Source organism: Hypanus sabinus, chromosome 25, assembly GCF_030144855.1.
Source record: "Hypanus sabinus isolate sHypSab1 chromosome 25, sHypSab1.hap1, whole genome shotgun sequence".
Taxonomy (NCBI): domain Eukaryota; kingdom Metazoa; phylum Chordata; class Chondrichthyes; order Myliobatiformes; family Dasyatidae; genus Hypanus; species Hypanus sabinus.
Window position 1 is genome coordinate 17,745,234 of NC_082730.1, and position 21,932 is coordinate 17,767,165.

At 43.4% G+C, this 21,932-nt stretch overlaps 2 protein-coding genes across 7 annotated transcripts in view; one reads left to right on the forward strand and one right to left on the reverse strand.

The window, feature by feature from the left end:
• The window catches only part of LOC132381063 (ras-related protein Rab-21-like), a 119,301-nt gene that overhangs the window by 61,343 nt on the left and 36,026 nt on the right, over nt 1–21,932 (forward strand). The window lies entirely within an intron of this gene.
• The window catches only part of LOC132381062 (nuclear transcription factor Y subunit alpha-like), a 52,628-nt gene that overhangs the window by 26,179 nt on the left and 4,517 nt on the right, over nt 1–21,932 (reverse strand). For 4 of the 6 annotated variants that reach the window (XR_009507907.1, XR_009507910.1, XR_009507908.1 and 1 more), the window contains exon 2: nt 731–849. Coding sequence is in view for 2 of the 6 variants with exons in the window: in XM_059950228.1 (XP_059806211.1) it covers nt 731–802 (72 nt within the window). In the remaining 4 variants the exon portion in view is untranslated. Of the gene's footprint in view, nt 1–730; nt 850–1,553; nt 2,264–21,932 lie in introns of those variants that run through there. The other 2 variants (XR_009507909.1, XM_059950229.1) reach the window with 2 other exon arrangements.

Here is a 21,932-nt window from a genome sequence, read left to right on the forward strand (position 1 = left end):
ATTCTTAAGTATGACATGAAAGTGATAGAGTTGTAGGTAGTAAAAGTAGGTTGTCTAAGGACACTGTGGGGTATGTATTGGCTAAAAAATTGGCTGGAGTGGTGGCAGATATAATCTTGTCCATAGAAGTACAAGTTAAGGCATTCTGGAAAGCCAAAATTTCTGTGCTGTACAGTATGATTCTACTTATGATTAAACATGTAGTGTGGCAAATTCCAAAGGCATTACTGAATTAAAGCCGCAAACATGAGCCAGGAGGTAGTGTCAGCAGTTAACTTATTTGAGCACAGCATTAATTAGTAACACCACTCTAGATAAACCAAGGCAAACATAGAAGCACTAAATTATGCCAGATTAAAATATTATCATTGTTCAAAACTGTCATAGCACAAAACATACTGTGCCACAAAGTCGATGATATAGTTTACATCTTGTAGATTTACATATCTGAGTTTCCGATCTTGCAGGCAGTATTGAGAAAGGAGGAAGGTAAGCTAAAGTAAAACATACGGCAAGCACCATTTATGAGCAGTGGCTGACACAGAATAACATTGACTGAAGGACATGGGCATATCACTCATTGGCCATCCTCTAACACTTTAATTTGGTAAAATTTGGATCTTGGCTTCCCTTGTCAGCAGCCAAAAATATTAATAATTTAAACATCATTCATAGCAAATTATGACATACCACAAACACAAATGCAAATATTTTGGCTCCAGATTCTTACCTGTTGCTGAATTTGTCCCTGAACTACGATCTGTTCTGTAGAATTGCTGTTATTGGATGTGTACTGTTCCATTACTAACTAGAATACGTGAACAGTATCTCTGGAGAATGTAGCAAAACCTAAAAAAAAGTAGAGTGTGAAACTTTTATTCATTCTGTAAATCTCAGCATCAATTACAGTTCCAAAAGATACTTAAAACTATTTTAGATTTATCACAGCATTTCAGTGTAAATGCAAATATGGCAATCAAAATATTGGAACACAGATCAAATTAGGTAAAACATTTGCAAATACAAGATAATTGACAAAAATACATTAATTGCTGATAGTGAAACCATGATAAAAAATCAATTGACAACTTCTGATTTGAAATTTTGGATGCTTTTAAAACTCAAAATTAGAGCTTGAATTGGGTCTTTAATTAATCTGAATTAAACACTAAATCAGGCGCCACTATTTTCAGTATAATATTCAACAAGTCAGACACAACAGCAGCAAAACAACTCCCTTCCTACTTCATAACCCCCATTGAGGATCTCCAGCCCTCATCTCTGGAGCGTGCTGACCATAGTACTTGACCTTGGAGATTGTAGGTCTTTGTCCTCAGCACCTGCCGAATCAACAAGTCTGGCATCCAGACCTGCCGACCCACCTCACACCTGTGGACCAGTCTCCCATGGGACTCTGACCCTAGGATTTGTTGACCTTGGGGAGTCACCAGCCTTTGCCTTGGGGGAAAACTGCAGGTCTTGCTTTCAACATCTGCTAACCCAACCTCAGTCTGCAGATCACATAAGTCTGACATTTGGACCTGTTCACTGACCTTGTGCTTCCACTCCTGCTGTCTGCTCTGGCCACCAACTTCTGAGTCGGGATTCATTGACCTTGACGCCTGTCACCCTCGTCCACAGGGATTGCTGCTTTTCATTCTCAGTGCTCCCGACCCAATCTGTGTACTTGGGATTTTTGGCCTTTAAATCCAATGTGCTCTGACCTCCGGTTCCAGCCTCTAACTCTTCATTTATTGAATCTGATCTGTAACACTCCCTTATCTCTGTCCATAAATCCTAATCTAACCTCTAACTCCTGTGCTGACCCCAAAACCCTACAAATCTAAAAACAACTTAAATCTGAGCCACAACCTCAATGGACATTACAGCTTGATGCCATCTTGACCCGAAGACCTAATGCAAAAAGGTAATGTAGAAAGCTGGTGTTAATCATCTAAATCCAATCGATAGAAACTGAGTTCCTATGGCCAATACCCCTGATTTAACTAGTGTTAGCCTCACAGATTTACTTATGTTCCTCCCCCCCCCCCCCACATTGATTCTGCAAGAGTAAATTTTATTCCAATTTTCAAATTTTGGAGGTTGTGAACTGTGGATTGGGAAATGGCCATAATTGGAGGTCACTTGTAGCTACCTTTTTTTCAAAAATGTACACAATCTTCAGAGCTATGCCATAAGGATTGTTTGAAGAGCTTTGAGTAGTTAAAGGCAGTTAGCACAAGATTCCTAACCTGCTTTTAAAGCTGCAGTACTTAAGTGGCTGGTCTAATTGTTTCTGGTCTGGATGTTGGTTAAATTCTTACTTCATGGAACATTGTGATGTTACTGAATATATCTCAGCTAATGTGTGATATGAACATTATATGTTCTATTTCAGCCTCTGCATGAACATTACCCATTTTTAAATACGTAAAACAGGAAAACAGATTATGAACAGGAAAACAGATTATTATCTGAACGGTGGCTGATTAGGAAAAGGGGAGTTGCAACGAGACCTGGGTGTCATTGTACACCAGTCATTGAAGGTGGGCATGCAGGTACAGCAGGCAGTGAAAAAGGCAAATGGTATGTTGGCATTCATAGCAAAAGGATTTGAGTACAGGAGCAGGAAGGTTCTACTGCAGTTGTACAAGGCCTTGGTGAGACCGCACCTAGAATATTGTGTGCCATTTTGGTCCCCTAATCTGCGGAAAGACATTCTTGCCATAGAGGGAGTACAGAGAAGGTTCACCAGATTGATTCCTGGGATGGCAGGACTTTCACATGAAGAAAGACTGGATCGACTAGGCTTATACTCACTGGAATTTAGAAGATTGGGGGGGGGGGATCTTATTGAAACGTATAAAATTCTAAAGGGATTGGACAGGCTAGATGCAGGAAGATTGTTTCCGATGTTGGACCCGTCCAGAACGAGGGGTCACAGTTTAAGGATAAAGGGGAAGCTTTTTAGGACCAAGAGGAGGAAAAACTTCTTCACACAGAGAGTGGTGAATCTGTGGAATTCTCTGCCACAGGAAACAGTTGAGGCCGGTTCATTGGCTATATTTATGAGGAAGTTAGATATGGCCCTTGTGGCTAAAGGGATCAGGGGGTATGGAGAGAAAGCAGGTACAGGGTTCTGAGTTGGATGATCAGCCATGATCATACTGAATGGCGGTGCAGGCTCGAAGGGCCAAATGGCCTACTCCTGCACCTATTTTCTATGTTTCTACGCAAGGAATAGCATAGAGAATTGAATATCAATTGCACATCAGCAACCATTCCGACTTATGACTAATTATATTGTGTCATCATGAGTCAACCACAGAATCAAAATGAATATTCTCAAAAATTCCTGGATCAATCTCCCAGGATAAAATGACTGACTTTCACAACATTTACCATATTCCATTGTGTAGGTTAAGACACCAAACAAGAAAGCATTCCTTCTGATCTGAACTGCTTTGATTTTAATCTCTCCTCTGGAATGTAGTCACTAAAACAAAGATGTAAAACAGGCTGGATCCCAATCAGAACCCAAATGGGGTTTCATGATTAGATTATTAATAAACAAGTGTCACTTGATAGAACCACTGAAGTTGCCTCCTCCATGGCACTGGATAAGAATTAGACAGATTGAATTTGTTTTTATCTTTGCGGATGGAATATATTTGGGGTATTTTCTTCACTGTCTAGCAAGCACAATGCAAATGGTGCATATTTTCTTTATGGAATAAAATATTTTCACTATGTAAAGTTGTAAGATTTCCATAATGTCACAATACAGATTGTTCATAATATTTCCACCAATAATTTATATGCAGTGTGGAGTCAAATGAGGAACTTTCCATTGGTAATCTAGGGCCACCTATCTGTGGAACCAAATCACAGCGTGGAGCAAGAAGGGAAGGATTATTATGGAAACAGAATACAACACTGATCTGTAAAACTGTTAGGAATAAATCAAAATCTTCAAGTGCATTCTACAACCTTTCAGCAAATGTACTGCACATAAAATATTAAAACTGATATAGCAACAGTGGTTTAGTAAGTGGTATAACGAGGGCTTAATAATTCTTAAACTTGTATTTAACACATCCACCTCTGAAGCCTATTGTCTCTCAACTACACTCATACAAAGAAATACAAAATGATTTTCAGGTGTCAGCTGCTTGAGTCAGAAGAAATAAACTGAGTGAGTTGAAGAAATGAGAATGAAACAGATGCATCTGTTACCTGGTGAACGCAAAAGTTCCTATGGCACTAGCAATATTAAATGTATTAGATTCAGTTGCTGTGAGATACAAACTTCAAAGCTGTGATTGTGGCAATAATAATGCAAAGCAGAATATTGCAATTAATTCATTAAGAATTTTAAATATATGTGCACAGGATGACAATACTATCTTGCCTCCTTTTATCATCTGTTATACTTTTAAACATTTTTACTATAAATTGTTAAGGGAAGTTGCCTTGTTCACATTGTTACAAACAATGATTCGTTTCTAGCAGGAAGATCTAAATGTTGCACAACTACTCCCAGCAACACCTAATTCAAAGGATACTGGACTTCAAACAAATCTCATTCTGCTTGCCGAACTGCTATGAGTGTTTATACTTGACTTTGTATGTCAAGGTCAGAATGAGTAACATTATAAAGGGAAATGAAACAATTTCTGGTGTAATTATCTCCATAACCCAAACTAAGCTATCTTCATTATGTCTGTGTCTGACAATATCTAAACCATCTCGTGCCTCGTAGCTGAATTCCTCAAATATTGTGAAAGCCAACTTCTAAAACACTGGCTATGTAATGTACATCTTTTCTTTAATCCTATATTAAAGATCAAAGTTCACAGTAAGTTTATTATTGAAGAACATATGTCACTGTATACAACCCTGAGATTCATTTTGCTGTGGTTATACTCTGTAAATCCAAGACAACGAAAGAAGGCCACACCCAACAGAATGGACAAAACAACCAACGTGCCAAAGACAACAAGCTGTGCAAATATATATAAAAAAATAAATAAATGAGCAACAAAATATTGATGAAGAATCCTTGAAATCGAGTCCATAGGTTGAGGGAACAGTGATGGGGTAAGTGAAGTTATCCCCTTTGGTTCAGGAGCCTAATGGTTGAGGGGTAATAACTGTTCCTGAACCTACTGATGTGGGACCTGAGGCTCCTGTACCTTCTTTCTGATGGCAGCAACAATAAGAAGCACAGCCTGGGCTGTGGGAGACATTGATGATGGATACTGCTCTCCTGCGACAGCACTCTATGTAGATATGCTCAATGGTGGGGAGGGCTTTACCCACGATGGACTGGGTTGTATCCATTTTTTTTTAAAATAGGATTTTTCCATTCTAGAGCATAAGTGTTTCCATACTAGGCTGTAATGCAACAAGTCAATATACATGCTGGCATATCTGTAGAAGTTTGTCGAAATTTTAGATGTCATGCTGAATCTTCACAAACTTCTAAGGAAGTAATGGTGTTGATGTGCTTTTATCAGATAAATTACATTTTGGTAGTGATGCACTGAACAAAACTAAATAATCACAATTTCCTGTGCTTAGCACCATGAGAATCTAATGGCAAATGAATAAGAATGCTGTCAGTTTCACATCAAACTGCTCACTGAGTTTTGGAATTGGAGAAGCACACATCAACTGGAGCAGGTTAGAGAGGATGTTTAAAAGTGAGGTGCTGGAGAATCTAGCTGTCAAGGCTGAAAGGCAGAAAAGGATGAATAAGATGCAGGCAGATGGTGTTCTACATAGATTCATGTTTATAAATTTCAAAAGCAGAGGAAATGAGGATGATACAATGTGGACAATATTGCATGGTGAAAATAAACAGCTTTTGAATGGACATAGGAGCTGAGATCTTAGCCTGGGATTTCCCAACAGGTCAGGGATGAGCGACTGATTTATTTTAGAGTGTAGTATTTGGATTTTCTGGAGTGAACTGTTTTTAAATAGCATCAGTTGCATATGCTTGTTATGCTGTTCATCTTGGCTGGCTGACTCCAAATTAAAAAGCAGTAATTTTTGCCACTACTTCATGCGAGAAGGCAATGAAGGCACTCCTTTATCTGCATTAGGTGTCTGCACTGATTTTGTTCAGTAAACCAAAAGAACACAGCAGCCTGTACTGGATGAATTCCTCGTTCAATAACAATTAGGAACTTTATAGTACTGTAGTAATATTGATAGTATTCTGTTTAGTTTTGTTTTTCATTTAAATACGTAATTTGTAACTCAGTTAAATGATTGGCTTTTTAAAACTATTTCCATGAAACTTCAGCTAATTAGGACAGCTGTTTAATTGGGACAAAAATGTATTGGTCCCAATGTGTCCTATTTAACCAGAATCCATTGTGTATCAAAGGGTGCATTGTAAATTAACAGTCATTAAAGTACAGATTTTGGGAACTGGCATTTCTCTCCAAAAATGTATGCACCACAAATACATAAAATTGTCAGGTTGTGCACCTAAGGAGCTCTTCTCAGTTACTTCCATAACATCTTTGATCTCTTCCAACACAATTTTTCTAACTGCCTTGTTGATGTCCAATATCTGTACACCTCCCATCTCATATCAAGCTACTTCATCTCAGAGTAGAGAACAAATCAATCCCACCATCCTTCTATGCCTTGTTGAAGCAGGGAGCAATTTATTTAACAATACTTGTTTCCTCAAGATCAAAACTATTGCTATGGTAATTCACATGGGCCAGGTTGTGCTTGCCAGTGGGATAATCTCTAATAACCTCCAATATTCAGTATCTGACCATTTGAGAATTCTTATGATTTGGTATCTGGTTCACATACAGAAGTCCTCGTTATGTTTGGATTTACCATCGTGCATCCATGTACATTCCAATGAGACAGGGAAGTTACGGTAGGGTACAGGAACCATGGTGTACAAAGGCTGTAATAAATCTAGTCAAGAAGAAAAGAAAAGCCGACAAAAGGTTCAGAGAGCTAGGTAATGTTAGAGATCTAGAAGATTATAAAACTAACAGGAAGGAACTTAAGAAGGAAATTAGGAGAGCCAGAAGGGGCCATGAGAAGGCCTGGCAGGCAGGATTAAAGAAAACCCAAAGGCATTCTACAAGTATGTGAACAGCAAGAGGATAAGACTTGAAAGAATAGGACCTATCAAATGTGACAGTGGGAAAGTGTGTATAGAACCAGAGGAAATAGCAGAGGTACTTAATGAATACTTTACTTCAGTATTCACTATGGAAAAGGATCTTGGTGATTGTAGTGACTTGCAGCCGACTGAAAAGCTTGAGCATGTAGGTATTAAGAAATAGGATGTGCTGGAGCTATTGGAAAGCATCAAGTTGGATAAGTCGCCAGGACCGGATGAGATGTACCCCAGGCTACTGTGGGAGGCGAGGGAGGAGATTGCTAAGCCTTTGGCGATGATCTTTGCATTATCAATGGGGATGGGAGAGGTCATGGAAGATTGGAGAGCTGTGGATGTTGTTTCTTTATTCAAGAAACGGAGTAGAGACAGCCCAGGAAATTATAGACCAGCGAGTCTTACTTCAGTGGTTGGTAAGTTGATGGAGAAGATCCTGAGAGGCAGGATTTATGAACATTTGGAGAAGTATAATAATTAGGAATAGTCAGCATGGCTTTGTCAGGGCAGGTCGTGCCTTACAAGCCTGAATGAATTTTTTGAGGATGTGACTAAACACGTTTAAGGAAGAGCTGTAGATGTAGTGTACATGGATTTCAGCAATGCATTTGATAAGGTACCCCATGCAAGGCTTACTGAGAAAGTAAGGAGGCATGGGATCTAAGTGACATTGTTTTGTGGATCCGGAAATGGCTTGCTCACAGAAGGCAAAGAGTGGTTGTAGACAGGTCATATTCTGCATGGAGGTCAGTGACCAGTGGTGTGCCTCAGGGATCCGTTCTGAGACCCTTGCTCTTCATGATTTTTTATAAGTGACCTGGATGAGGAAGTGGAGGGATGGGTTAGTAAGTCTGTTGATGACACAAAGGTTGGAGGTGTTGTGGATAGTGTGGAGGGCTGTCAGAGGTTATAGCAGGACATTGATAGGATGCAAAACTGGGCTGAGAAGTGGCAGATGGCATTCAACCCAGATAAGCGTGAAGTGGTTCATTTTGGTAGGTCAAATATGATGGCAGAATATAGTATTAATGGTTAGATTCTTGGCAGTGTGGAGGATCAGAGGGATCTTGGGACCCAAGTCCATATGATGCTCAAAGCAGCTGCGTAGGTTGACTCTGTGTTTAAGAAGACATACGGTATATTGGCCTTCATTAATCGTGGAATTGAATTTAGGAGCCGAGAGTTAACGTTACAGCTATATAGGACACTGGTCAGATCCCACTTGGAGAACTGTGCTCAGTTCTGGCCGCCTCACTACAGGAAGGATGTGGAAGCCATAGAAAGGGTGCAGAGGAGATTTACAAGGATGTTGCCTAGATTAGGGAGCATGCCTTATGAGAATAGGTTGAGTGAATTCAGCCTTTTCTCCTTGGAGTGAAGGAGGATGAGAGGCATTGATCATGTGGATAGTCAGAGGCTTTTTCCCCCGGGCTGAAATGGTTGCCACAAGAGGACACAGGTTTAAGGTGCTGGGAAGTAGGTACAGAGGAGATGCCAGGGGTAAGTCTTTAAACAGAAAGTGGTGAGTGCGTGAAATGGGTTGCCGGCAATGATGGTGGAGGTGGATACGATAGGGTCTTTTAAGAGACTTTTGGAAAGGTAAATGGAGCTTAGAAAAATGGAGAGCTATGGGTAAGCCTAGTAATTTCTAAGGTAGGGACATGTTTGGCACAACTTTCAGGGCCTGAGGGCCTGTATTGAGATTTAGGTTTTCTATGGTTCTACTTGAGGTCAGACATGTTCTTCTGCATGCATGGACTGGTTATGTAACTAGAGCAAGGGCTGAGAATACTAGACAGACTCTAGAGTACTTGTCCATCTCAGCTTGTTTGACAAGCAAACTCTCTCAGCTCTTCCTCCCATACTCCCCTTAGAGTTACCGGGGGTCTTTACCACTCTCTCTAAACTCAACAGATTCACCAGAGAAAAAAATCTATTATACATGTTACACGGTATAGAAAATGGAAATGAAAGCCTTGGATTGTTGAATACCTGCCAATGCATCACGAAACGGTACCTCATTATTTGTCTTGGTGCTAAAATAACCAGCCATTCCAGTTTCTATTAAAGATAACAATTCTGATTAAAGTAACTTTAACCCAGCATTTTTCCTCTCTGCAGCTGCTGTCTAACCTGCTGGGAATTGAATACAACTTAGAAACATAGAAAACCTACAGCACAATACAGGCCCTTCAGCCCAAAGATGTGCGGAACATGTTCCTACTTTAGAAATTACTAGGCTTACCCATAGCCCTCTATTTTTCTTAGCTCCATGTACCTATCCAAAAGTCTCTTAAAAGGCCCCTATCGTATCTGCCTCTAGCACCGTTTCCAGCAACCCATTCCACACACTCACCACTTTCCGTTTAAAGACTTGCCCCTAGCATCTCCGCTGTACCTGTTCCCCAGCACCTTAAACCTGTGTCCTCTTGTGGCAACCATTTCAGCCTGGGGGAAAAAGCCTGACTATCCACATGATCAATGCCTCTCATCCTCCTTTGCCCCAAGGAGAAAAGGCTGAATTCACTCAACCTATTCTCATAAAGCATGCTCCCTAATCCAGGCAACATCTTTGTAAATCTCCTCTGCACCCTTTCTATGGCTTCCACATCCTTCCTGTAGTGAGGCGACCAGAACTGCGCACAATTACTCCAAACTTGTATTTTGTTTCCCCCACCTTCTCTTTCCTTTGCCCTCACTGATCTACTTACGCCTTTTCTGGGCAGATCAACTGTAATCAATAAGCTTTTACCAGCCTATTGAATGCCTTTTTCCCCATTCTATCATATACACTTTCTTTCTCCAGCCGTCACCCCGCCTTTTTGCAACCTATTTTTGAACTTCTGTTGTTCTGATAAAAAATTATTTTTCAAACATACAGAATATTTGCAACATCACCCTCCCCCCCCCCCCCAATTTACAGCATCTGTATTTTTTAAACTTTTGATTGCACTAAATAATGAATATTGGAAAGGTTTTAAATGTCAGATGGACACACAAAATGCTGGAGGAACTCAACAGGTCAGAGGGGTTTGATAAAGTGCTACCCCAATTTATGAAAGGTCTCATCAATGTAGACTTAGGAGCACCCGACACAATAGACAGCCCCAGCAGCTTTGCAGATTAAGTGTTGCATCACCTGGGAGGACTATATGGGGTCTTGAATGAAGGTGAGGGTAGAGTGAAGGGTAGAGGGTAGGTACAATACTTTGGCCACTTGGAGGGATAAGTGCCGGGAGAGATACCAGTTGGAAGGGAGAAATGGACAAGGAATTCACAGAGGGAGCGATCCCTGTGGAAAGTAGGTGGGGGGAGAGGTAAAGATAAGTTTGATGGTAGGATCCCTTTGGAGATGGCAGAAGGTGCAGAAAATGTTTTGGATATGGAAGTTCATAGGTTGCTAGGTAAGAACAAGAGGAACTTTATCACTGTTAAGGTGGTGAAAAAAATGGGTGAGTGTGGATGTTCAGGAAATGGAGGAGATGCGGGTGAGGGCACTGTCAATGGTGGAAGAAGAAAAATCTCAGTCTTTGAAGGAGGAGGACAATTGCACCCTACAAACAGATGCAATGCGGACAAAGGAACTGAGAAAAGTGAATAGCCTTTTTGCAAGAGACAAGGAGGGAAGAGGTATAGTCAAGATAACCATAGGAATCAGTAAGGTTTATAAAAGATGTGAATTGCAGATTGTCTCCAGAGGAGACAGATCAAGTAAGGGAGAAGGTGTCAGAAAAGACCCATGTGAATTAAAGGGTAGTGTGGAGGTTGGAGGCAAAGTTGATGAAATTGATGAGCTCAGCATGTGTGCATGAAGCAACACCAATACAGTCGTTAATGTAGCAGAGGAAGAGTTGGGGAGCAGTACTGAGAAGGCTTGGAACGTGGACTACATAGCTAACAAAAAGGCAGGCATAGCTGGGGCCCATGTGGGTGCTCATAAGTACCCTGAGCCTGGAGAAAGTGGGAGAAGCTGAAGGAACAATTGTTGAGGGTAAGGACCAGTTCTGTCAGCGACGAGGGAAGATGGTAGTGGAGGGCAACTGATTGGTTCTTTTATTGAGAAAGAAGCGGACAGTTTTAAGCCCTTCTTAATGGTACATAGAAATGTATAGGGACTGGACATCCATGGTGAAAATATGATGTTCTAGGCTAGGAAACTGAAAGTTAGTGAGATCAAGAGCATGAGGAGTGTCACATACATAAGTGGGAAGGAACTGAGCTAAGTAAGGGGGATAGAATTAAATCAAGGTATGGAGAACATAAGTGCAGTGGCACAAAAGCAAGCAGAGACAATGGGCCTAGCCAGAAAGTCCGGTTTGTCATTATACAGTATGTGGAGAATGTACCACTCACAAAAATGTTCCATTTGGCTTGCTTTCATTAGCGAACTACTCAAATTCCACTAATTCCTCTAACAGAATGCAGATTGACATAACTCTGATCAGTACAGGCCTGTTTGCTACTAAAATACAACAAAACACTGCACCCTGACAGTCAGTTAATCCATGTCTCCAGACTTACTGTCAAAAGGCAATGTCCTAAAGCCGAAATAGCAGTAATTTGATGCTCCACTATTGGACTACTAGTATTGGAATGGAATCTTAATGACAACAGTAAGGAATGCAGATGTTTAGTTAGTGTGACTCTCAGATATGCTTTGGACCACCCCAGAGAGGAAAAGTCCTTTGACACTGCCTTTAAAAATGCATTGTGAATTCCACTACTTGCCCAATATCTGTCCAAAATAAAAATTGAAATCAACATTGTAAACTATATGCATGTGCAAATTCACCACATCCAAGATTTAATACAGTAGATGTTTTAATATAGGGCATAGGACTCAGCTTTGCAATTTTCCTCACAAATAATTGCAGAATAGGGACTTCAGTCTCTCACATGACCGATGGCCATCGCTTAGATCAGGGAAGAGATTTTCCATATTCTTTTCAAACATTGTTTTGACCTAACCATGAAATTTTCAGTGTATATTAACTTGGTTCATTGCCATTTTGAAAAAAATGGTAGTGACGATTTCAAACGTAGACACTTATTCAGTAGAGAATAGCTCTAATGTGGTAACGCTGATACCAAATACTTGTTTATTACTGTATCATCGAAATGACAAGTGAACAATTTATACTCTGAGGAATAACATGCCGGCCTAGAAGGGAACACTTTATAGATTTAACAGAATAATTGTGTTGGAATACACAACTGCTTTTAAAAATCTTAAAACAAATGTACAATATTGTGCAGCATGAATTATCTAAATATAGCTTAAAATACCACTTCTATTTTTATGTTTGTTTTGATATTTGGACACATTATTTAGAACAGTTTAGCTCCTTTTTGGTAATTAGATGACTATGGTAGAAAATTTCATAAATATACTCTGCACAAGATAATAATTGCATAAAGTTCTGAATGATGATAATATTATTGACTATACATAAAAGTGGAGATATTTAAAAGTTCAAAAAATTATACAGAATTATTCAAAAAAATGCAAGAGTAGCTGTCCTCAGCTTAATCAAGAATGAAGCAACTTAAAACCTGATTTGTTATGTAACACAAAAAGTAGGTCATAACTAAATTTGGCAAGTTTTTACAATCAGATATTTAATTATAGAAATACAATAAAAACTTGGTGTTGACTTTATTGACAATGAACCTACAAGCATGTATTGACATTATACAATGAATCCAAAAAGTACTGATTTCATGCTTCGTCAAAAGGTTTGGTTCTATACCCTCTTCCAGGAATTCATGAATTGATAATAGTTCACATTACCTACATTTGCTATGATCTGTTAAGCTCTGTATTTTAAAAATAGAATCTATTGGACAAAACTGTTACATAGCAAACAATTCTTTACAATTCAAATTTTCAAAAATGAATTAATTTTACTTAATTTCTTTCAAAACAGCTTGTATTTTAATTCTCTGATAAATCTTTATTTTGTGTTGCAAAATATTAAAATACAAGTTTACCTTCTCCTTTACTTTCAAGAGTATATTCTGGTAAATCCTTATTCATCTTGATATCACTGAATACAGTGAGGAAAGAATGTAATACACTAAGGAGGGTATCACATCACTGCTTTTACTTTGTAACTTTTCACTACGTAGGCCACTGCCTGTTTGATTTGCAGTAAAAGTTGTGTTTCTGCAATTATTGCCCATGTTGGACATACTAAATTGATGGAATATCTTGCAGCAAAATGGCCAAGTCCTTGCATATCAGAATCAGATTTATTATCACCGGCAACACAAGTGGATTTGCAGATGCTGGAAATAAATAAAAACACAAGATGTTGGCAGAACTCAGTAGGCCAGACAACATCTATGGGAGGAGGTAGTGATGACGTTTCAAGCCGAAACCCTTCATCAAGAGTGAAGTAACATGGGATGGTCGGGGGGGGGGGGGAAAATAAGAAGTGGGGGGAGGGATGAAGTAGAGAGCTGGGAAGTGATAGGCTGGAGGGAAATGGGCTGGTGGGGGAAGGTGAAGAATTATGGGAAAGAAAAGAGATACAAAGGTAGGGCTGGGGGGAGATTATAGTGAGGAGGGAAAAGAGAGAGAAAGAGAACCAGACTAAAATTATAGATAGGGATGGGGTAAGGTAGGGGTATCAACGGATGTCTGTGAGTTGAATGTTCATGCCGGCAGTTAGGAGGCTACCTCCATCGACCTGCGTGTGGCCTCATCTTGATGATAGAGGAGGCCATGGATAGACGAGAGTGACCTTCATCCAGACGGTCCTGATGGACTGTTGCGGATTCATGATCGACAACATCTACTGCATCCAGGACTTTGCTGGGTTCTTCAATGTCACCTTCCGATGACCCGCAGGGTGGCAGAAGTTGCTCCAGCTATTCCAGGAGAAGGGGAGAGAGGTGCCGCTGTCCCTGCTGCAAGCACAGCCCCTCTTGCTGCCGCCCAGCAGGATCGGACTGCCACCGTGCACATGTTCAACCCGTACGTGCCGGTGGCCGACTTCCTTACATTCCTCGCTCGGTATGTGGAGAGTGTAGGAGCTTGCCTGGATGTGAAGGACAGCCTGGGGTGCTGGACAAGCAAACGGAAGGTGAAGCTGAAGGTCGACTCTAATGGCTGCGTCATCCACCCACCCTTGGTCTTTGCCATCAGAGGGAACCGAGGCTACCCGGTCTATGCCGGGCAGCCCAGGGTGTGCCACAACTGCGGCAAGGTGGGGCATGTCACAGCCCAGTGCAGAGCAATAATCTGCAAGAACTGTAAGGTGGAGGGCCACCTCACCAAGGACTGTACGCAGGCCAAGTCTGCTATGAGGAGGCAACTTTGCAATCAACCAAGTCAAAGAAGTGGCTGCCGGGCGCCTCCTGGTAGTAGACATCAAATACCGGGGCACTCCGTTCCAGCTGATCAATGTGTACGCCTCCCCTGTGCGGAGCGAGCGGCTGGCCATCCTTGAGCAGCTCCCACCACTGCTGGTGACGTCCCGGCCGTCGTTCTGGCCGGAGACTTCAACTGCACCATTGATGCGGCTCGACGATCTGGCAGCACCGACGGCAGGCTGGACAGTACCTCCAGACTCACGGTGGATATGGTAAAGACAGCCAAGCTGTGCGACGCCTTTGGCGACCCCACAGGTGGAGCTCAGCCGCAAACCACCTGGACACGATCGGACGGCTCAGCCCGTTCCCGGATCGACTTCCTCTTCCTGTCAGAGCTCCTCACGGTCAGAACCACCGACGTCACGCCAGTGTTCTTCTCTGACCACTGCCTCCTGCGAGCCACCTGTCACCTGCGGGAGAACCGGCAGGCAGGGAGGGGGATGTGGAAGCTGAACATCAAGCTGCTGACCCCACAGAACATCGAGGAACTAGAGGAGTACACAGGTTGGAGAACCTTGAAAGCCTTCTTTGATTCCCCAGTTCACTGGTGGGAAGCCACCAAGGAGAACATCAAGAGATTCTTCATACACAAGGGCATCCAGAGAGCAAGGCAGGGGCAGTGGGAACTGCGTAAACTCCAGACAGAGTTGCAGCAACTCCTCCTTCTGCAGTTGAGTGGGGTGAACTGAGTGCAGGCCCAGCACTTTGCCGCCGAGTCCTCCAAGATCATCTTCCGATCGAGGGTCCAAACCGTGGAGCAGGATGAGACGTGCTCACAATTCTTCTTCCAAAAGGTGCACGGGGGAGCTCTGTGATCCACAACCTTAAGGAAGAGGACGGCTCAATCGTGTCCTCGCAGACAGACATACTGAGGATCTGCAGGTCTTTCTATGCCAGTCTGTACGGAGAAAAGGCCACATACTGCACAGCCTCCCGCAACTTCCTATCGTCTATCACGCAGGCCTTAGATGACGGCAAGCGGGAGAGTCTGGAGCAGCCACTGACCCTGCAAGAGCTGACTGCCTCTGTCCATTCCTTTGAGTTGGGTAAGACTCCCAGAAGCGACGGCTTACCGGTCGAGTTGTATTCGGCTCTGTGGAACCAGATGGGCCCCGACCTGCTGGAAGTGTACAACGCTACACTCCTGGCAGGCAGCATGTCAGAATCCATGCAGAAAGGCATCATCACCCTCATCTACAAGCAGAAGGGGGAGAGGGAAGACATTAGAAATTGGAGGCCCATCTCACTCCTGAATGTGGACTACAAGGTCCTGTCCAAGGCTATCGCCAGCAGGGTCAAGTCTGCACTGGAGCAGGTGATCCACCTGGACCAAACCTGTGCTGTACCAAGCATGAAGATCTCAGACAGCCTTGCGCTGCTGAGGGACACCATCACCTACGTGCAGGACAGCGGGGTGGACGCCTGCCTAGTCAGCTTGGACCAGGAGAAAGCCTTCGATAGGATATCGCACACGTACATGGCGGATGTACTCTCCAAAATGGAATTTGGGGAGGGAATCCGGAATTGGATCAAACTGCTCTACCCAGACATCTGTAGCGCAGTCCAGGTCAACAAGTGGGAAACAGACAGCTTCCCAATCAGGTCTGGAGTCAGGCAGGGCTGCCCTCTCCCCCATCTTGTTCGTGTGCTGCATAGAACCCTTTGCCAAAGCCATCAGGAGGGATGAGGGCATAAGAGGGGTGACGCTGCCAGGCAGTGGAGGGACCCAAGTCAAAACTTCCCTGTACATGGATGACGTCACCGTCTTCTGCTCTGATCCGAGGTCAGTTCGCAGGCTGATCAGCAGCTGCGAATAGTTCGAGCAGGCGTTGGGAGCCAGGGTCAACCGAAAGAAGAGCGAAGCCATGGTCTTCGGCAACTGGCCCGACCGATCCAGCATCCACTTTACCATCAAGGCTGATCACCTAAAGGTGTAGTGGATCTGGTTTGGAGGGGCCGAGGCGTGCAACAAGAACTGGTGGGAGTGGACTGCCAAGGTGAAACAGAAACTGAGGCTGTGGGGAGTGCGCTCCCTATCAATAGCGGGCAAGAACCTGGTCATCAGGTGTGAGGTGCTCTCAGGGCTGCTGTACTTGGCACAGGTGTGGCCAGTCCCCCACTCCTTCAGCTCAGAAATCACCCGAGCCGTCTTCAGATTCGTCTGGGGATCCAAGATGGAGCGGGTCAGATGGACCACCAAGCACAAGTCCCTGGACAACGGGGGCAAAAACGTCCCCAATGTCGCCCTCATCCTGATGGCCAGCTTCGTGTGTGGCTGCATCAGGTTGTGCGTGGATCCCAGGTATGTGGGCACCAAGTACCACTACGTGCCCAGGTTCTACCTGTCGCCCTGGCTACGAAGGATGGGTCTGGCCCTTTTCCTGTGCAACACCCGTCAGCTGGTTGTTGCCGCCATACTGGTCCTTCGTAGAGAAGTTCTTTCAGATCAACGCCTTTGACCACAGGGCCATCAGGCAATGGTCAGCACATAAGGTCCTGCAGGCACAGCAGGAGAAGGACGTGATGGACACAGTGGGGTGGGTCCCTGAGCAGACAGTCCAGTTCATCTGGCAAAATGCCTCATCGCCAGACCTCACCAACAGGCACCAAGACCTCGCCTGGCTGTCGGTGAGGGGGTCCCTCCCAGTCCAATCCCTCCTGTACGCCCGGAACGTCATCCCCACAGCCCTCTGCCCACGGGAGGACTACAGTGAGGAGGAGTCGGTGACCCACATCTTTGCACACTGTGGGTTCGCGGAGAAGGTGTGGAGGAGGATGGAAGGGGCAGTGTCATCCCCAGCAGCTGCGTAACAGAGGACTCTCTGATCTACAGGCTGTTCCGGGGGACGCACACCGAGACCAACATCCAGTGCTGCTGGCCGGTCAAAGACGCTCTTTGGTCGGCCCGAAACTTGATGGTCTACCAGCACACGGAGATGTCCGTGGGGGAATGCTGCCGACTGGCACGTTCTCGGCTGCAGGAGTATGTGCTGAGGGATGCACTCAAACTCGGTGCAGCCACTGCAAGGGCCCGGTGGTGAAGGACCACAGTCTAGGGTTCTTCTCCCGTGGGAGAAGAGGGGTGGGGGGGGGGGGGGTTGGGGGTATACCCCCTGAATGTAAATATGAAAGAACAAAGTGCCATGTGGGTGGCAAAACTTTTGAACTTTGAAAATGTAAAGACAGTAATGGTACCAACTGTAAAGAAAAGAATTGAAAGCCTTTGAATGTTTATTGTATATAATTTTATTTTTGAATTAAGTATATTTTGTTTAATAAAGAAAAATCATAGTCGGAGTGGTCTGTGGAATTGAAGTGTGTGGCCACAGGGAGATCCCGCCACTGCTGGAGGAATAAGCGCAGTGTTTGGCGAAACAGTCTCCCAGTCTGCGGCAGGTCTCCCCAGTGTATAAATGGCCACATCGAGAGCACCGGATATAGTATATCACCCCAGTTGAATCGCAGGTGAAGTGGTGCCTCACCTGAAAGGACTGTCTGGGGCCTAGGATGGTGGTGAGGGAAGAAGTGTGGGAGCAGGTGTAGCACTTCTTCTGCTTGCAGGGATATGTGCCTGGAGGGAGGTCGGTGGGGAGGGATGGGGGGGATGAATGGACAAGGGAGTCGCGTAGGGAGTGATCCCTGTGGAAAGCCAAGGGTGGGGGGGAGGGGAAGATGTGGCTGGTGGTGGGATCCCGTAGGAGGTGGCGGAAGTTACGGAGGATTGTACGTTGGATCTGCAGGCTGGTAGGGTGACAGGTGAGGACCAGGGGGACTCTATCCCTGGTGGGCTGGCGGGGGGATTGGGTGAGGGCAGAGGTGCATGAAATATGGGAGATGCGATGGAGGGCGGAGTTGATAGTGGACGAAGGGAAGCCCCTTTCTTTAAAAAAAGGAAGACATCTCCTTTGTCCTAGAATGAAAAGGATAGCATTTTTGCAGGTGGGAGGAGGAATAGTCTAGGTGGCTGTGGGAGTCTGTGGGTATTATCACTGGTACATGTTGTGAAGCTTGTTAAGTAGTGCAATGAAATATGTGATAAATATAGGAAAAAAAACCATTATTATATACACACACAGAGAGCCATGCAAATATGGCGATAAGGCAATGTTGGGAACATTTTTCTACCAACTTCTCTTGAGATTTATACATCATAGCCCAAGAGAAATTAGATTTTGTGATGAAATGCAAGGTCTCTCATGTAGCTCCTGAAGTCCAGAATTAGAGTAAGGTTGCATCTGTGCAGTACAATAGGAACACCTGGCATCTAGGTTGACTAGGTTCATTCAGCGATCAGAGCAACAATTCCTCATTTCTGTTCTACACTTCAGCCAGATTTTAATGTCTGCCCTGGCTCCGCCAATGTGTATTCTCTTCTCCTTTAAGTAATTGTAACCTCAATAGTGAAATGAGCAAAGGGTCAGTGTGACCAACTGATAAACAAGATGGCCTCAGTTCTACTGTGACTGCCTGGTCCAGGCCAGTTTAAACTTCCAACAGAGGGTCCAAGCAGAAAACACTATTGTCCATATGCAAGGTAGACTTTGATCCAAATGTCTCTGTTGTCTTACATAAAAGCAGCCATGAGAGCAAAAAGTAATATTGAGTAGTCGGCCATCCTTATCCGCCGGTTCCGCATGCGCATATTCAACCACGGATTGGGAAGACGCGGAAGCTCTCCAGCACCTGTTGTTTGAGTATGTACAGACTTTTTTGCTTGTCATTATTCCCTAAACAACAGTATTACATAGCATTTACATTAGATATAAGTAATCTAGAGATGATTTAAAGTATACACGAGGATGCGCACAGGTTACCGTGGATTGAGATTGGAAAAAAAACTGAAGTTCTCCAAGTCCGACCAGGTACATCCAATATTATTTAGCATCAGTTAGTCAAACATTTGTCTTAGTATATATTTTACCTTTCTATGCATATAAAACTTAAGAAACGTATGTATTTCAATACACTGCGTTGCTTAGTAATAATTGTAGCTTTCATCGGGGCAGGGCCTTCATATGCTCCATTATTCTCACTTTATCCATTAAAATTGCTTCAATTATTGACCAACTGCAGCCTAATGCTTTTCCAATGACGATGGCTTTTCACCTCTTTCAGATTGCTTTATTATTTCCACTTTATTTTCAATCGTGATCATTTTCCGAAACAGAAACACTGCGGGCAGTGGGTCCTGAGCTCTACTGGGTCCTAAAGTCCACTGACGTGAGCATCTGCGCTTTTTGGTATCCGCACAGGGTCCCGGAACCAATCCCCCACGGATAAGGAGAGCCGACTGTATATTTCATGATATTAAAAGCACTTTACAGCCAATACCGTATAATGATAGCACCATTTTAACCTTTTATTTAAAGGATGAGGTTTCACTCAGAAATGGCCATTTAACTACCCTCTAAAACAACAACACAACACAGAAATGTAATAGCCTTAGAATCTCTACATCAAGCCCAATTCGGCAATTGCTATGCAAAGTGTTATCGAATTTTGAGACAGACCAATAATTCTAAAAAAAAAATCACCATTAGACCTAGATTACTAAATTTGCACCCTGCAGCATTGTGTTAATATATTGAGAGACCCAACATAATTCACAAAAAAATGGGAATAATGAAAACATCAGTGACATCTACACCTGGAACAGATGGTCCGAACTGTACTTGACAGTAATTGCAGATTAAAAACACTGGATACAGCCATTAAGCTAGATGTTTGATTACTTTGAATGAGGGGAGATTTGATAGAGGTATATAAAATTATAGAGTGAATGCAAGCAGGCTTTTTCCACTGAGGCTAGGGAAGAAAAAAAACCAGAGGACATGGGTTAAAGGTGAAGGGGAAAAAGTTTAAAGGGAACATGGGGGGGGGGGGGGGCTTCTTCACGCAGAGAGTGGTGGGAGTGTGGAATGAGCTGCCAGATGAAGTGGTAAATGCGGGCTCACTTTTGACATTTAAGAAAAACTTGGGACAGGTACATGGATGAGAGGTGTATGGAGGGATATGGTCCAGGTGCAGGTCAGTGGGACTAGGCAGTAAAATGGTTCGCAAAGCCAAGAAAGGCCAAAAGGCCTGTTTCTGTGCTCTAATGTTCTATGGTTTATTAAGGTAAAACAGTGATAAACTCAGTGCAAGAGGAATCACACTCAATTTCTAAATGATCTTAAAGTGCTAGAAGAGTGCAATTCAAATATTTTTGAATACTATGATGGAGATGTGGGAATGAAGCAAGATAAACAAAAACCTTGCTTAATTGTACAGCAGACCCATGTTAGACTGGCCTACGCCTGTTCTTATAGACAAGTTAGTTACCATTCAGTCTGAAGATTAGAACTCCATTTTCTGTAACCATACCAATGAAAAGGTCTTTCAAAAGTTGCAGTTTGTCTCAATTTATTTGAAATAAGAAACAGAAAAGAGCAACTTGACTCCTCATGCCAGATCTGCCATTTAAAAAGAGGAATGAAGTGCCACATGGTAAATCCAGAGCTTGATATTTCCATACTGTAGGACTTTAAAAAAAATTCTCTTAGTTTGTCCTGTGATCCAGTTGCATAATCTGAAATTAACCAATACTTACACGAGGAAATCTGCAGATGCTGGAAATTCAAACAACACACACAAAATGCTGGTGGAACACAGCAGGCCGGGCAGCATCTATAGGGAGAAGCGCTGTCGATGTTTCAGGCCAAGACCCTTCGTCCCGACGTTCAGCTCGAAACGTCGACAGCGCTTCTCCCTATAGATGCTGCCTGCCCTGCTGTGTTCCACCAGCATTTTGTGTGTGTTGTTAACCAATACTTAATTTAATCTGTTCTAGAGAACTGTGGGAAGTGCAGCCAGATTTGGGGGGGGGGGGGTGGTTGGGAGGGTAACTCAGCAGGATCAACCAGGAAGCTGAGGACTTCAGAAAGAAACTTTTACTGAGTTGGACACATCAAAGATACAAGCTTCAGATAGATAGATGGATGATCAACAGAATGGAAATAGGCAGTTCATGATGGGTTTCCCTGTGGCCGTTCTCACTTACTATGGACCTTTGGATACTGTTGAAGATATGCTCTTTTAGGAGCTAGTAGAATTCAGGCACTGTGACTAGGTGAAAGGGTGCAGTCAGAAAGGGCTCTAGTGATAAGGGATTCAACAGTAAGGGGGACTGACCACAGAATTGTGGAACTGACTGTGGCCACAGAAGGAATACCAGGATTATTTGTTGACCCCTAGGTATCAGGGTCAAATATGATTTTGAGCGGCTGCAGAAAATTCTGGAGAGGGAGGGACAAATAGCCAGAGGATAAGTACAGGGAGATAGGTTAAAAGAATTAAAATGCAAGACTAAGGATCATGATATCCTGATTACTCCTGTTTGTCAGTCAAGGAATAGAAA